General features: G+C 32.0%; 2 protein-coding genes across 2 annotated transcripts in view; both read right to left on the bottom strand.

Annotated features, from left to right (window-relative positions):
• LOC106681094 (uncharacterized) overlaps positions 1-8,611 on the bottom strand; it is a 101,531-nt gene extending 92,920 nt beyond the window's left edge. Inside the window, exon 1 of the mRNA XM_067045398.1 lies at positions 8,545-8,611. The gene's annotated coding sequence lies outside the window, so the exon portion shown is untranslated. The remainder of the gene's footprint in view (positions 1-8,544) is intronic.
• A 2,735-nt stretch (positions 8,612-11,346) lies between these two features.
• The window catches only part of LOC106681093 (2-oxoglutarate dehydrogenase-like, mitochondrial), a gene marked incomplete at its 5' end in the record, with an annotated part of 36,722 nt that continues 30,634 nt past the window's right edge, over positions 11,347-17,434 (bottom strand). The window contains 1 exon segment of the mRNA XM_067045399.1: positions 11,347-11,770. Within this exon segment, the coding sequence (XP_066901500.1) occupies positions 11,365-11,770 (406 nt within the window).

Raw genomic sequence — 17,434 nt, forward strand, 5'->3', positions numbered from 1 at the left:
TATAATATTGTAGAGGTAAGAATTATACAAAATAAATGGAAAAAAAGTTATTAAAAATGACACTCTTCTAAATAAAGGAGTAAACATAATGAAAGGTGAGGGAGAAAATGTAAATGATAAGTAATTGAATTAACATAATAAAATATGTAAGTAATGTTTAAAAATAATGAAAACATTAATTAAAATAAATGTTTAAAAAAAATAGTTAGTAATATCAAAAAATAATGAAAAGTAAAAAACACCATGATGAAATGAAAGAAAACGATATATATATTTATTTTATTATCTCTTATTTGTGTTTTGTAATCTGTTTCTTAAGGTTTGGTGGACCAGTCTGACATCTTTCACAAGTTCTCCAGATAACTAAAATGTCTGCACTTGCACAATCTACTGGGAAGATAACCAAGTTGGGCAAATTTAAATTTAGAGAATTGCTGGATTTCGTATAATATAGATTCACCACAGATGAAAACACCATAAAACTATAAGTATTATTAAAAGTAATATGTTGTGATAATGCTAAAATATAACAATAATATCAGTATTGACACAGTTTATCTCCCGCAAACTCTAAATATTTTAGACTATGCTGGTATTACTTGGTGGATCTACACGTTTGCTACTCCAAGATTTGTACAAATGGTTGGTAAACAAAGGATGCAACAAACTTCGGTATCCACATATGTTTTGTTATTTCGAATTTTTTTTGATATTACATTTAATTTATTCTATTTTATTCATAAAAAGGAAATAAATAAAGATAAACGAAATGGAAGGAAACATAATTCTCAGCAATTTAGGTTGTAGATGATAAAAATTCATATAAATAGTACTACATAACCTATATTCAATTTCAAATTCAATCTTCGTTCTAGAATTTTTATCATACACTTTTAATTGAATTACCAAGACAGATAATGTCTTCATATAAATATATTTTTACTGTGTTAAATAAAAAATAAATCACTAAAATTTATAGACAAGATTTGTATTTACACGTAATCGAAAATCATTAAATATATACAACCTACAATATAAAATATAAAATTCGATAAATAGCAAAACCTTCAGTCAGTGATGGGCAAAAATTACCTGTAGTTGAACTAATAGATGAATTTGCCATGGATGCGATCCTTATTCATGAATGAACCATTGATAAATAAATATCGTAACCATGACAACTTTAGCTATTAGTTTCAACTAAAGCTAATTTTTACCCATCTCTGACTTCAGTAACCACTAAATGCAACAGACCTTCATTTAAAGTTTTGTGATCTGAATGTTTTACGAGGTGATAAATATATAAAACTTTATATTATATAACAAATAATAAGTTTAAAAAGTACGTTTAGATAACAAAAGGTGTCAACAAACAGTGTTGACTCCTTTGAGCGCTTTTCGCTTCGCAGTGTTGACACCCTGATATGTATACATAAAACTTGTTTTCTGCTATTCTTCATTATGTTACATAATGTAGCTCTGGGAGGAAGACTCTTATTTAATTAAATACAGCTGCTCCAGAAAGTTTGCCTAACTTACGTAATTCTTCGTTATCCTCCAGAAAGGTAAACTTTTTAAATTATTGCCCTGTTGACGTCAGCGGGTTCATTTGGGAATTATGACGATGGGGGTAAACTGAGAAGGAGCAATCCCATTAGGGTGTTTACAGTCAGCACCACGCAACACAATTTATTTTGGTAACTGTGAACATGGGACATGAAATGTAGTCCATAATTCAGGGAGAACGACTCAGGTTAATGAGGAGTTTGTAAACAAGACAGGTTATCATTAGTCAACAAATTTTGCTTATGTAAAATGGAATATTACCAATAAAGAAAAAAAATAATTATTTAAATTAAATTTTAAACTGATGATTCCAAAATGAGAAAATAGTCAGTTTGTCTGTCGTCAAAATTGATGACTGCGAAGTATAGTTAGGAGGATTTAAAAAATGGCGGCTGTTTTGAAACGTTAAAAAAAATCATTTTTCGTTCGAAGCTCCATATCGTTAAAGCTACCTACAACACCATAAACCCTAATAGAACATCATTTAAAGTAGATTTCAATTACTAAAATATGAGCCCTAATAGAGCTATTACGTTCAATAGTTCATGAGAAACAGTTTTTTTTTAAAGCAAAATATAAAAAAATGCACTAAAAATCAGTAGTTAGGGAATTTATTATGAGAAATCTATATCTCAGGAACTATGAGACGTACAGATGTCTATTAGTAATCAAAGGAAACCTAGTTTAATGTGCTATAAAGTAGTTTTTGACGTAAATCTTCGTGGGAGTATTTTTCATGATATTTGGTAAAATAAATTTATTTCTAGTTTTTTAGACAAAATTTCATATTCATATACAAATATCATAAAAACTACTACTTCTTCGAAGATACTTTATAAACTACTTTAGAGTACATTAAACTAGCTTTACTTTAAGATTTGCCAGACATCTGTACGTTCAATGTTTATATATAGGTTTTCATAGATCAACAATTATGTCCGACAAACTAGAATCAATATTTTGTGAATTTATTTTGGAAAATATCACAAAAACTACTGCTCCTACGAAGATAGACGTTATAAACTACATTGTAGTACATTAAGCTAGCTTTAATCTGAGTGCTCATAGATATCTGTACGTCCAATGGTTCCTGAGATATGGATTTCACAAAATAAAATCAATAAACAAAGATGTTTCGGTACATTTTTTATAAAATGTTTTTGAAAAACCTGTTACTCAGTAACTACTGAACGTCAATAACTCTTTTAGGCTCATATTTTAGAAAATTTGTTCTACTTTAAATGATGTTCTATTAGATTTTCTAGTGGCGTAGGTTGTTTCAAAGATATAGAGCTCCGAAAGAGAATTGTTTTTTTTTAATGTTTTAAAACAGCCACTATTTTGTATTCCCCTCAGACTCATCAATTTAAACTAGTAGTTTTCATTAAAGTAATCATAAATTGAGGTGAAATAACTGCCTTTTTTTCCCAATTGCATGCAAATGGATGCAATTAATTTTATTAAAAGTAACGAAACATAGAAATACACATGGCAGGAGCTTTCACTGCAGTACCTTATAGTACAGCCACGATTGCAAATGTGTAAGAAGTTTACACCACGACAGTGGCTGCAACTATCTCGGTAATTTCCACTGTGAAAGCTAAACTAAAACCCTTAGTTCAGACAGTTAGGAAACCATTAATGCGCTGGGTAATTATATAATCCACTCCAAATTGGTGGAAGAGTGTAACACTAATCTAAACTCTCTTTCCTTAGCCAACAAGGTGCGGGTTGAATGGGTACAAGGACACACGGGTATTATAAGCAATGAGAGAGCGGACTGCCTCACCAGAAAGGATCTGATGCAGAGTTAGTCCTAGCCATGCAAAAAGACGTGTTTAAGCGATTGCTGAGGGCAAGGCTGGATGTTTTGAAGGAACACCAGAAGATAATAGCAGTCAAAGATGTTTCTAAAAGACTCCTGCACTGAAAGAAGCAACACACATCTTAACATGGACAAGAGTGCTTTAAGATGGGTGACAGGACTATATACAGGACACTGTCATCTGAACAAGCATTTCTGTAATATAGGACTGAACTTCACCAATCTACAGGTTTTGCAGAAAGGATGATGACACTGTGTAGCACACCGTATACAAATGTAATTCACTGACCAGGATACGATTTCTCAGATACCTTTCGACACGATCATATTATAGATCCTTATACTACTGATCGGTTGATCCGTATACTATATCCAATTGGCCTCTTTTGAACAGAGAAAAGGACGGCGTACTATAGTCCCTCACTGGTCGAGGTATACTTTTGCCAGGTTTAAAAAAAACCTTCATAGGTTGAAGAGGAACAAGTATTTAAAAAGATGTAATTATTGGCTTATATCACAACGTATCCATGGAGTCTGGCCCAATTGGTTTTAGTAAAATTTAATAATTAATTAAAAGTTAAAATTAAAATACTATATTTTTATTATAATTTTTAACTTAAGCCTGTGAAATGAAAATAAATCCATAGCAACATACGCAGGGATACAATTTTTTTTTTATTGGCGCGACAAACCGTTGAGTTCCAAGGCTTCGCGCGATGTCCATACGAAATACATCGCGCGTTTCTTGACGTGGGTTTCATTGGGTGGGTCCGTCACTCCCACGCCTATTTTCGCGAGTGCCACCCATTGGCTGACGGGGGGAGGTTGTGAGTGAGTCTTGTATAGTTATAAGCTTGAAAAAACCCGGGTAGGGACGGGGACTCGAACTCCCAATCTATGGGTTGGCAGACAGGCGCGTTACCACGCTGCTACCGTCATTGTTCACGTTGTTTTGAGACAACCGCATTTTTTTATTTAAAAAAAGTGCTTTTGGTAGTTTTAAAGATACAAAGCTCTGAATGAAAAAATAATTTGTTTTATTACATTTTTGACTATATCGCCATTTTCATATTCAATCGCCATATTCAATTTTGACAAGTAATGATACATAGTTTTCATTAAAGTAATAAAATATTGGGGTGAAATAATTGACTTTTATGGCTTCTTGGGCTCTTGTACTAATGTCTTTTTTTTCGATTTGAGCCTGGCTCTATTTTTCCTTTAGTTATATATCAAATTCTTTAATACTGTTTATTATAGCGAAAAATGAGAAATGGTTACTTTTTTTTTAGAAAGGTCTATGTTGACATCTTGGATTTGCTTTAAGACAAATCATAAGCAACAATCGTTAATCTTATTTGGATTTTTATGTTCTTTTAAGGAGAAAGCCTGCGTAGTCCACTTGTAATAAAGTACAATGACTTCTTTTATTAACTTTGGGGGTTGTTATTTAATGTTTTTATTTCTTTGGAGCTGTAGTGCTTGTTTAGGCTTAAGGGGGGGGGGAGGCTTCTCTGAATGACTGTGTACATAATACTGTGTTAAGGCAATACCGGTTATGACCGATCATTATTTTCTTTTGAACGTAAAAATTGGAGGAATAAAACATCGGTAGGATGGAAACCTTCGGAAATATTGGCACTTATAAGGCATCTGTTTGTGTAGTAATCTGGTTGTGTAAGTTGTGCTTCGATATGCACTTAAAAGAGGCGTATATTTTAAATAATTTGTACATACACTGCAAAAAACTTATTATATACATACAATGTTACATTGGTATTGAAAATTTGTATTTACAGAATTGTACAATAGATAATGTATAGAAAATTATATAAAAAACAAAACAAGAATAGGTGAGAGAAAATAAAAATAATAATAGTAATAATGAATAAAATAAAAGTGAATAAAAAGAATAAGGTTAAAAAATAAAATAGAATAGGATAAAAAATAACATAGCTGATAATTATTATTATTTTTTAAAGCAATCCATAGTGAAGGTGATGTTTTCCTAGTTATCGCAGGTGAAAAACCTATCCTAACCTTGGAGGGGGGTCAAGTTTTTCATTTTGTGGGACCGCCACTTAATGAAAAAAGTCAACGCCCCAGTCCGGAATCGATCTCAGAATGATGGAGCTAGGTCTAACCATGCTTTTTTAAGCGTCCATATAAATACAGTAAAGAGCATTATTCTATCTAAAAAATTCTATTATATAAAATGCTATATTATGTTTTAATTAATAATAATAAATAATTATAAAATACTAATAATATGGATGAGGTAATGATAAATTGAGTTTTATAACTGATATAACTAATAGTTTTTTAGATTGAGAAATGTTCTTAACTAAAGTTTGGTAAACACTTAATTTTTTTCTTTATCTTATTTTATTTTTCATTTTGCTACCATTTTTTTGTTTGCGTCTTATAATATTCTGTGTATTAACTTACTTCCCAAAATTTTTTCTTAGCTAGTCTAGGCTTCTTTTTATGTCATTTCTTCTCTTTTTTAAATAATCCTCTATATATCATACATTTTGTACTTTGAATGAATTAATGCTAAATAAAAAATGCAATGCATATAGTACAGTATGTTTTACACAGTGTATGCATAATTTATGTAAAAAGCATGTATATTAGAATCAATCAAATCTGTACCGCTACAACCCATTAAGGCAGTTTGTAAAGAAACACTGTTACCAGACCAACGGTCGTGCAAGGAGGTGATTTAGCAGAATAACGCTCGACCTGATTTTAACTTAATGGTACCCGCTCCTGAACCACAGGGCTGACTCACAGCTACAGTAAAACAGAAAATAACCATTTACCACAGCCAGATTTGAACCCGGGTCCTTGCAGTTAGTAGCTAGTGCCTTACCGCTGAGCTACCCACTCCAACCACGTATAAAATATAAAAAAACATAACTAAAATAAAAATGAAACGTACTAAGAACAAATATAATAAAATTAGTCATATTGTAATGAATGTTGTTTATTTGGATTCTTTGTGTCTTGTAAAACATGCTTGGAATAACATAGGTGATTCATTATAATTATAATTATAATGATTGTTTGAGAGTGGTTTATTTTATTATTAACACACACAATTTTGAACCAAATATACTCTCAACATTTATTTTCAGAAATTCACCAACGTTCATGCCATTTTCACGGAGACAACCTTAAATGTTGATGTCATATTCTTTAAAAAAATGTCTGCAGGCTAATTCTCATGTCATATATAACTTTGTATATTTTAAATCTAAAACTTTTTCACATAAATAATTGTCTCTTATTTTTTTATTTACTAACATCATTTATAACAGTATGTATAATGTTAGTAAGTAGAAAAATATCCTTAAAATATAGGCTTACAGACCTTTATAAAGTTTATGGGAGATGCTGCTGTAACTACTAACGAACTAATATTTCCATGTACCCCTAATTAATTAATTAATACAGGTATGAATCATTTTTTAAAATAAATTATGCTGAAAATCTCATTATTATAGACATTTAATACTAAAATAGGGAAATTCAAGCATTCCTCCTCTGTCTATGTACGCATCAAGTTTAACCTAATAAGGGAAAATGTTCCATAGAACGTATTGTTTATATTTTATAATATATATTATATATTTTAGTTTACACAATGTTACCTGTATATTTATTTAAAGTTGTATGCTATACTTATGGATTAAAGAAAAATGTAAGCTGGAATAAGAAAACTTAGCTTCATATTTGTCAGATAAAATGTTGATATAATGTTTTCAATAAAATTTCATCGATTTTTATTAGTATTATTTAATATCAAAATATTGGTTTGGGTTTTAGTTAAAGTAAAAATGTTTCTAAAATTAGTGATGCTTGACTAACGAATTAGTTCACGAAAAATATGTAATATCCATTATGCAGTTTGGAGGAAAAATAAATTGCAAAGTGTTGAGTTTTTTTTGTTTATTTTCAAGAAAATACTTCGAAAGTCCAAAAAACATTAACATTAGGATTGAGTGTAAGAAAACTTAACAGCATATTTGTCAGATGAAATCTTGATGTTATTAATAATAATAATTTTATTCAATAAAAAAAAAGAAAAACTTCATAAACATATCACAAAATATTATTCATCATCAAAATAGATTGTTTGGGTTTTGTTTAAAGTAAAGATGTTCCTTAAATTATAAATGCTTTAATAAGGAATTAGTCAACAAAAGACATATCCATTATATAGTTTGGAGAAAAAATAAATTACCAAATGTTGACTTTTTCGTTTTCTAAAAAATCAACATTACTAGATTATCATACTTAAAAAACAAACATGTCATTCAAGAGACAATTTGTCTCTATTTTAAGTTTTATTTATATTTTAGTTAATGCATTTTTAATATAAGTTTGTTTAAAGTTTTATGCTATACATATGGTTTAAAGAAAAGTATAAACTGAAATAAGAAAACTTAACACATATTTTTCCGATGAAATCTACATATTACTAAGTACTATTCAATATCAAACTAGATATTTTTGGGTTTTGGTTAAAGTAAAAATGTTTCTTAAATTATTAATGCTAGACTAACGAATTAGTTAAAAAATAATATACCCATTATGTAATTTTGAGAAAAAATAAATTATAAAATATTGATTTATTTGTCTATTGTAAACAAATACTTTGAAAGTAAAAACATCAATATTATGATTATCATATTTAAAAAACAAAACAAAAACATCATTCCAGAAACATCTTGTCTCAACCATCATTTTTTAGTCTACTTATTTTTTTTTTCTGACTTGAAGGATTCTTTTGTGATGTCTCTAGAATGAAGCATATATTTTTATTTATTCAATATTAAACAATATAAAATATATTTGGGAGTTGCGAGTTATCACATAATAATGATATATTTTATAGTATTTATAGATTAAATTAATTGAAGTGAAAGTTAAATAATGATAGTGAAAGACGATTGTGTACGTAAGTGTGTTGTGGTTGATTAAAAGCTAACAGTGGGTTAAGGTTGGGCGTGAGGCTCTCATATTGATCTACTTGGCACAACATAACATTACCGCACGCATCAAACAAAGAGCCGTGTATCGATATGAATAGAGTGCGCTAATATCTTTAATTGAGGCTGAGTGTGCCATTAAAACTATATACTTACAGTTGAAGATATAACGTCTTCTCTTTGGCCAACTCGTTGGGCTTCTAGCTTGGAGTACTGCTCTCTAGCGCGCCAGCGACTCTGGTGGCAGCCAGCGCAACTAGGCGGCAAAACAATCTACTTACAGTACAAGAGCCCAAGAGGAGAAAAAAGTCAGTTATTTGACCCCAATTTTTGAACACTGTGTATAATTACTATTAAAAATAGATAAGCCAAGTATAGATAGGTGGAATAAAAAATGGCGTTTGTTTCAAAACGTAAAAAAAAAAATTATTTTTCTTTCGGAACTCCGTATCGTTAAAACTACCTTCAACACTAAAAAAAATTAATAGAACATAATTTATAGCACGTTAGGATGGGACGTACAAATGTCTATTAGCACTCAAATTAAACCTAGTTCAATGCTTTACAAAGTAGTTTTTAACGTTTATCTTTGTAGGAGCAGTAGTTTTCATGATATTTGGCAAAAATAATTAATAAAATGATGATTTCTAGAGATATATTCATCTAGTAAAAATTTGATGAGTGTGTCATGTACAGTTTGAGAGAATTCACAATTGCGGCTGTTTTACAATGTTTAAAACATACAAATTTTTCATTCCGAACTCTATATCTTTGAAACTTGCTACAACACTAGAAAACTAAAAACAGTATCCTCTAGAGTAAATTTTCTAAAATATTAACCCTAATAGAGCTGCTATTGTTCAATAGTTTCTAATATATATTTTTGTAAAAAAACTGAAAAATCAGCAGATAGTGAATTTACTGTGGAAAATGTTTAACCCAAGATGAGACGTTCAAATGTCTATTAGCACTCAAATTAAAGCTAGTTTAATACTTTATAAATTAATTTATAACGTTTATCTTCGTAGGAGTAGTAGTTTTCATGATATTTGGCAAAAAAAATTAACTAAATGATATTTCTAGTTGTTCAGAAAAACTATTTAATTTATGAAAAAATATATCCCAGGAATAGATATATTCATCTAGTCAAAATTTTATGAGTGTGCCAGGGTACAGTTTGGGAGAATACAAAATAGCGCCTGTTTTATAATTTTAAAAAAAATAACTTTTTATTTGGAACTCTATGTCTTTGAAACTTTCTACAGCACTAAAAACTTTCTAAAGCAAAAACTTTCTAAAAACCTAATAGAACATAATTTAATGTATTTTTTCTGAAATATGAGCCCTAATAGAGCTGTTGATAATAGACGTATAGATTAGCACTCAAATTAATGCTAGTTTAATGTGCTATACAGTAGTTAATGACGTTTTGTTTTCAGGATATTTGGCAAAAATTAATTTAATAAGATGATAATTTATAGTTGTTCGGACAAATTTTTTATCTCAGGAACCATTGAACGAAAAGATTCTGCAAGCAGTAAATTTAAAATTAATTTAATGTAAAATTAGTTTGGTGCATATGAAATGTGTGATTTTTAGTGAATATATAAAACTACATATCTTTTTTCACAAGTTGTTTATTTAATAAAAATAAATTCCATTCGCTTCAATTCACAGCGGGTCTTTAAAGCATAGATGCCTGTCTTAAAAAATTTTGATTTTTAGAATCAATAAATTCAGATATCGAATTTTTATACTGTTTAGCCCGCAAAAACCTATCTGAATGTTTAAAAAAAATGAATGTCGGTTGGCGAAAGATCCGGTGAATAGGCTGGCAGCTGCAAAACTTCATATTTAAATTCATTTAATTTCGTGATTGTTCTCTGCGATGTATGCGGTCGTCAGGGTTGCTTTGGGTCTTCCTCGTGGTTCTTTTTGTGGTGGAAAATAACCAGACCGAAATATTTTAAACTAACGCTGCATTTTCGATCATTAACAGTATTCTCCCCAAACTACTGGTTTATATTGCGTGCAGCTTTTACAGCATTATTACCAAGTTTATACTCATACAAAAAAAAATTACATGAATATCGGTGGAATCCATATCGGTACGAAATTCAGAACAATTAACACTGAGAATCACCTTTGTTGAATTGTGACTCTGGCGATAGAAAGTACGATTATAAACGAGGTTAAACAAACAATAAAAGCATAGCGAAAACAGGAAGAGAAATATTTGCAAAAAATATCCGACATTTCATATGCAACAACCCAATATAAACTAGTTTATAACGTTTATCTTCGTAGGAGAAGTAGTTTCTATGATATTTGCATGTAAATATGAATTGCTCATATAAAATTTTGCCCGAACACTAGAAATCAATTTATTTTAGCGAATATTATGAAAACTACTACTCCTACGAAGTTAAACATTATAAACTACTTTATAGTACAGTAAACTAGCTTTGATTTGAGTACTAATAGACATCTGTACGTCTCATGATTCCTGATTTTTCAGTAAATTGTTTAGGGAATGTTGCTTTTAAGAAAATTGTATATCACAATAGAATTATTGAACGTAGATAGCTCAATTAGGACTCCTGTTTTAGCAAATTTACTCTACTTTAAATAACGTTTCATTAGGTTTTCTAGTATTGTAGGTAGTTTCAACGATATGGAGTACTGAATGTAAAATTATTTTTTGTCGCCTGGAAATAGGCGCCATTTTTCATTCCCCCTAACTATATTTGGCAGATTCATCAATTATTGTTAGTAATTTTACATAGTTTTCATTGAACTAATAAAAAAATGGTGTGAAATAATTGACTTCTCCTCTAGGGCTCTTGTACTAAGATATGAGGCTGTTCTGGAGAACTTCTATAATCTACTTTTTAATCATATACTATTTTTTTTTTCGTTTGTTGAGAATCATTCAACGTAAAGTTAATAAATCAGAAATCAAACAAAATAAAACATTTATACTTGTTGATTCTGTGTCATCATATCGAATATGTAGGACAGCTCTGGAGTGGACAGCTTATGCGAGTTGTAGTCTGGCTTTGTAGCGTGGCACCTTCCAGCGTACTTGATCTTGTGCCCTTCGTCCTTGAGGTTCTGCTGGACGTAGCTCCACCAACCGTCCTCGAACTGCTCCTGCTGGGCCCACCATATTTTGGCCTTCGAGAACGTCGTCAGATACTCCAGTATTTCGCTCATGGGGAAGGGATGGATCTGTTCCACCCTCCCGATTGCTATTCTGTTGTCGAGCTTTCGGATGCTTCTCTCCTTGATTAGGTCGTAGTAGATCTTACCTGAGCACAGTATGACGTGTTGCACCTCTGGACCCATCCTTTGGGCATCGTCGTGAAGAAAAGGCTGAAAACTAATGAATTGTAATTAGTTTTTAATGATGCAAATATGTTATATAGTGGCTCCAAGCAATCCATCAGGACGCCTCTACACCACAATGAATAGTTGACAAGAGACCACGTGGAAGGCCAAAAATAGAATCGACAAAGATGCAAAAAAGCTGCATACAGCAAACTGGAGAGCAGTAGCCCAAGATAGGCAAGCGTGGAGAAGGCTGGTGCGGGCGACTAAAGATCTACAAGGATTGTAGAGCCAACCGATAAAAATAAATAATTTTTAACTTATTTTGAATTTTGTAAGCAGTAATCTTCAAAGTCTTAGGACGGACGTATGCTTATCATCGCATCAATATTGGTTGAATTTAGAGGAGAGTACGACTCTGAGGGTCAGCTCTGAATTATTTAGTTGCATCTTTCGTTCCCTAGCTTCAAATTCAAATCGTGGTAAAGAAATACATATAACACTAATTTTATATTGCATGTTTAGGGATATGCTTTTTTTGTCTATTTTATTATTATTATTATTTTTTTTTTAATGTAAACTTTAATTCTTGACCTGATTTGTTCATATCACATACAAATAGATGAATCTTGTATCATCGAAAATTGAAAAATATATATAAATAACAGGGAAAAAAAAATAAAACTAATTAACTTTGGTCACTTTTTTGTGTTTTCTTACCTAAACACGAATTATGTGGTCCTATAATCGATTATGAACCATAGCTAATTAGATCTTTAAAAAATATATGAATTTTAGAGAAAAAAGATATCCAAAACTGCCCAATAACAATAGTGCCTCGTACTTTTATAAATCTTAATAGTTCCTTTGAAATGGGAAGCATAAAATAGCTGTTACGCTCTATCACAGAGAGTGGAATCTTTAAAAGAAAAATTATTACTGACAATATATATATTAATATAAAAATTGTTGCATTATATTTTTTTTCTGTAGAAAATCTATATTTTAAAGAGTCTTAGGGAGTATAGTGATGTTTGCAGTGCGTATTAATAAAAGTTTAGAGCAGTATTGGCCTCAAAATTTTCTTATATATTAAATAATAATAAAATTAAACAAATACAAAGCAAAATTAAATAAGGTATAAATGGCGCTAATGACCATTGATAGTTTACCCCACTGAACAAAAACAAACAATGCTCTTATTTACATGGAGGTTCAATCTTACATTAGTGAGAGAGTTGGAGAAGAATCTTGTGGCTGAGTGTATATTGATTGTGTTGGAGTCTTTTCAATTCTTGCGAGAGGTAATTTTATTAAGTTAGATTTTCTATGAAAATATATATATATATATGAAACATTTTTTTTATTTTCTACATCATGGCATTGAAAAAAAAAATGTAGCACTACAACCCATCAATTGGTAATGGGTTCATTACTTTATGAAGAAATACTGGTTGATGAACAACGGTGTGCAAGGAGGTTATTTATTCTTGATCAAGTTCGACCGCCAGGTTTTTCCCCGTCTATGGGTATCCATCCTGGAGCGATCCCCGAACCAACAGGGTTGACTCACTGCTACAATGAAACAGAAAATAATTATCTGCCACAGCCGGATCAGGACCAAGGTCTTTGTAGTTGGATTACACTATCGATCTTTTTTTTTTATACCCCTCCCTTGCCATTTCTGGCATACGGAGTGCAGTGAATGGCGGGAGAAGTGGGGTAGTGCTAGGGTTTGCGCATGCCATTGCTCCCAAAGATCGCAATTTTTTTTTTTATTCTTTTATTAATTATACAATTACTATTTTTTTATTTACTGTAGTGCAGCCCAGCGCTAGGTTTAGCGCCTTATTGATGAAGCTACACCTTGTCCAGTGGATCCGTCTGGATGCCTCCTGCAGTTACCAGGCTGGTCTAGCCGTCCTGGACTCAGTATGGGTCAGCTTCCTCCTCTTCTGGTGGCTCGCCGATGTTGGGCGGTCAAGCCCTTCCCATCGTGAAATGAGTGGGGCCCACCACCTCCTTCCACCCGTAAATGAAGTCCCTTAAGAAGGGATAATTCTCTTCTACCAAACTGGGAAGGTCCGACTCGGCGGTGGCGTAAATCCCGGTCTTAGAAAATAAGATGGCTTCGAGATCTTCTTCTCAAGAAATGTTATTGGAGTTCTTCCAATGAGTAGATTCTCTACATGTCTGTATCATGCCATTGTATAACTAAACATGAAAATTTACTTGTTTATGTTTTGATACAGTTGTAAATATCAATAAAGAAATTAAATTAAAAAAAAATAATAATATTCTAAAAGTGGATATATCGACTCCTCCTATTTATTAGCAAGACTACGCAGTCAGAGTTTGACAAATGTGTGATATTATCTATTATAGAGTTTTTAGTCGACTCTTATCGCTCCCCCTAAAGCCTAGACACCAAGGATTTAATCGAACCTGTCTTCTTCAAATCTTAACTCAAAGTTCCATAACACAAGAAAAAATTGTAATTATTGGCACAGTGAGAATATTGTATACACGTACAACATATCTATTAAGGTATGAATGTGAAGATTCTTTATCTTATTAGTTGATTAGAAATATATTGTATTGAATAGAAAGGTATTGAGAAGGATATGGGAGGAGCCTCGGAGAATGGAGTCTGGAGAAGAAGAAGTAATGATGATTGATCTGTTTGGGAAACCAAGCATTGTGGCTTTAGTTAAAAGAGCAAGAATGAGATGGTTAGGACACGTAGAGAGGATACCCCATGAAAGGATACCCAAAAAGATGGTTTATGGCAAACCAGATGGAAAACGAAAAAGAGGACATCCTCGGATCAGATGGCTAGACGATATGAAGTAGGATTTAAAGCTCTTGAATGTTGACAGATGAAAAGAGAGAGCAAGAGACCTTGTCCATTCGGCAGTGGTGTAGGAGGCTCAGGGTCTTGCAGGCAATGGAGTGCCATAGGAATAATAATAATAGTTGATTCATTTATCTACTTATGTTTATTAGCGATGGGCATATATTATTTCAGTCATCATTATAATTATCCATTTTTCATACTTATTTACTATATTTTATTATTATTATTTTTTTATTCGATAAATATATGCATATGGATTAACAATATTTAAGTATTTATGACTAAAATACTTCATATAAATAAAAAATATTCACATAATTACTACCTGCCTCTCGCAAGAACTAAATGCATGTATAATTAACTATATATTATGAGATTTATGAATTTATGTCGTGGTAGTACGGAGTACCCAGCAGCGATCGTGCATTTTAACTCGTAATTTTCGCTAGCTTAAGTTGCATTCTTAGTTCGTAAGTACGAGGCACTGCTGTTAGGGGACAGCTTTGACTACCATTTTGTTTCAATATTTAATTCAATTTGTTTGATTATATTTAAATAATTTAATAATTTATTTATTTGTTTATGAGACAATCCCCGTTCAAATAGAGCCAGTAAAATATATAAAGTAAATAATCAGTTGTAGTAATTTAACAAAAATGTTGAGTTAACGATAGTTTATATAAACTTAAACAAACAATATACCCAAGCTGGCCTATCTACATACCTCACTTCATATTTAATATAAAAAAAAAAAACTATACATCATATTGGGTAGATAGGTACCCAGCTCTAAGCAAATGGTTTTGTGTTATATGTAACACTAACTAATTTCAACTAATTTTGGTTAATATTGCTTCGTTTCGCCATGTATCAGATAAGGTTCTCATGATACGCGGGGCAGTTTGTCAAAAATGGAAACAATCCCCCAGTGCCGTTCCATCAAAAGCTGGGTAAAGTTTCTGTGAGTCCAAAGTACGTCTGTGTGGACCGACACTCAGAGTAATAGAATATTTACGGGAGAGTTATAGTTGAGCAATTATTCTCAAGTGAGTTATAGGTCAGCTGATTTTAAAATTTATCTATATTTCTTTTCTGCAAAGAACCTTATACGAATATGATCTATCTGCTTCTAGTTAGACAAATATTCATGAACACATGTGTATCCCAGAGATTAAAGAAATCAATAAAAGTCCATTTAGTTATTTTTTAAAAGTGTGTGGCACCCTTGACAATTGGTCAAGAACATTTATGCCTCTGTAAAAAGTAAAAAGAGTTCTATACCACGAGGTATAGCTATACCATTAGGTATAAAAATGAAAGCAATTTAAACTGATGGTTCCCCACTAACAAATTATATTAAATTGTCTTAATCTTTGGGAATGAAAATAAATAAGATTACTATTAAATATAAGGTATAAGTCTTCATCGTAGAAAAAACTTAACTGTAATTTAAACCTCTGATCAGGAATACGCACAACCATTTAATCATGATCCAAAAATTTAACAGATAACGGAGAAAAATTGATTTTAGAATTGTTGCCTCTCGTAAGATCTAGTAAGCTCCTAGCAGTAGCTATATATACTCAGCGACATGATTCCTCTGCTTGGGGTAGGACGGAGCACCCAACAGTAACAAGATGGCAATCGTTTTGAGAGAATGATTAATTAATTAGTTTATAAGTACGAGCCATTGCTGTTAGGGGGCAGCTTTGAATACCCTTTTGCAACACAACTTCATATATCTAAGATATTTATTGGACTTATTATATTAAATAGAGACATAGTTAAATTAAATGGTACATTACGAACTGTAAGCTATATCAATATCATTACAATTCCTATCATTTACTAAGTAGAATTATTATATTTTATATATGAAAAGAAGATGGTTCGGGGTGCGGTCAGAAAATAACACAAATAAGTTGAAAAAGCTTACTTAATAGGGCCAACGTTTCGGCCAAAATGTCTAGCCTTTCTCTGGGCTAGTTGTAGGAGATCGGAAATCTAAGTGATATTTTACATGATATTTATATACAAGTAAATTTAGGTGTGTACCTGTGTAGATTACACTCAGATTTCCGATCTCCCAAAAGTAACCCTGAGGAAGGCTAGAAATTCTAACCGAAACGTTGGCACTATTAAATATGTTTTTCAAGTTATTTGTGTTGTTTTCTGACCACCCCCCAACCATCTTCTCTTCAACATATTATCCACGGTCAACAATCTTCTCATCATTATATTTTATAATTAATACTGTGATGTGAAGCTACCCCTCACACGTGGGGGATAGAGTGGGCTTAAGGATCCTCAGATCGATAGTGTAAACCTCACGCAGACACAGAAGAGAAGACTGGCCACCATACAGAGATTGGCTCTGCTGAGGGTCACGAAGACATACAGAACGGTGTCACATGAGGCGGTCCAGGTGCTGGCCGGAGCGATGCCCCTGGACCTCATCCTCAGGGAAGATGTCCTTAAATATGAAGTTAAGAGGCAGGGACTAGAAGCGCTCCGAGAGAGGATCGGTGAGACTTCAAACTTATTGAAGAAATTACTGCGAGAGGAGTAGAATGGACAAGACAGGAGTGGAATAGACGGTGAGTAGCAAGCCAGAAGGGAGCTACTTTGAGAAAATTCTTCCTTACCGTCCTTTCTAGATTGAAGGCTAAATGGGTCCTCCCAGACTATTGGGTCTCACAGATCCTAACAGGACACGGGAGGGGGGTAGGGGTTCGGGGAAAGCTGCAGAGCTTTGGAAACAGCTTCAATGTTATTAAAAGCTTGCTGGCTATTCTGCCTTTGTCAAAATATATTTTAGTCTATCAACCTATACACCATAATTAAATTAGGAAAACACTA

The sequence above is a fragment of the Halyomorpha halys genome, unplaced genomic scaffold (genome assembly GCF_000696795.3).
Source record: "Halyomorpha halys isolate HHAL.00 unplaced genomic scaffold, Hhal_1.1 Scaffold308.1, whole genome shotgun sequence".
NCBI classification, from domain to species: domain Eukaryota; kingdom Metazoa; phylum Arthropoda; class Insecta; order Hemiptera; family Pentatomidae; genus Halyomorpha; species Halyomorpha halys.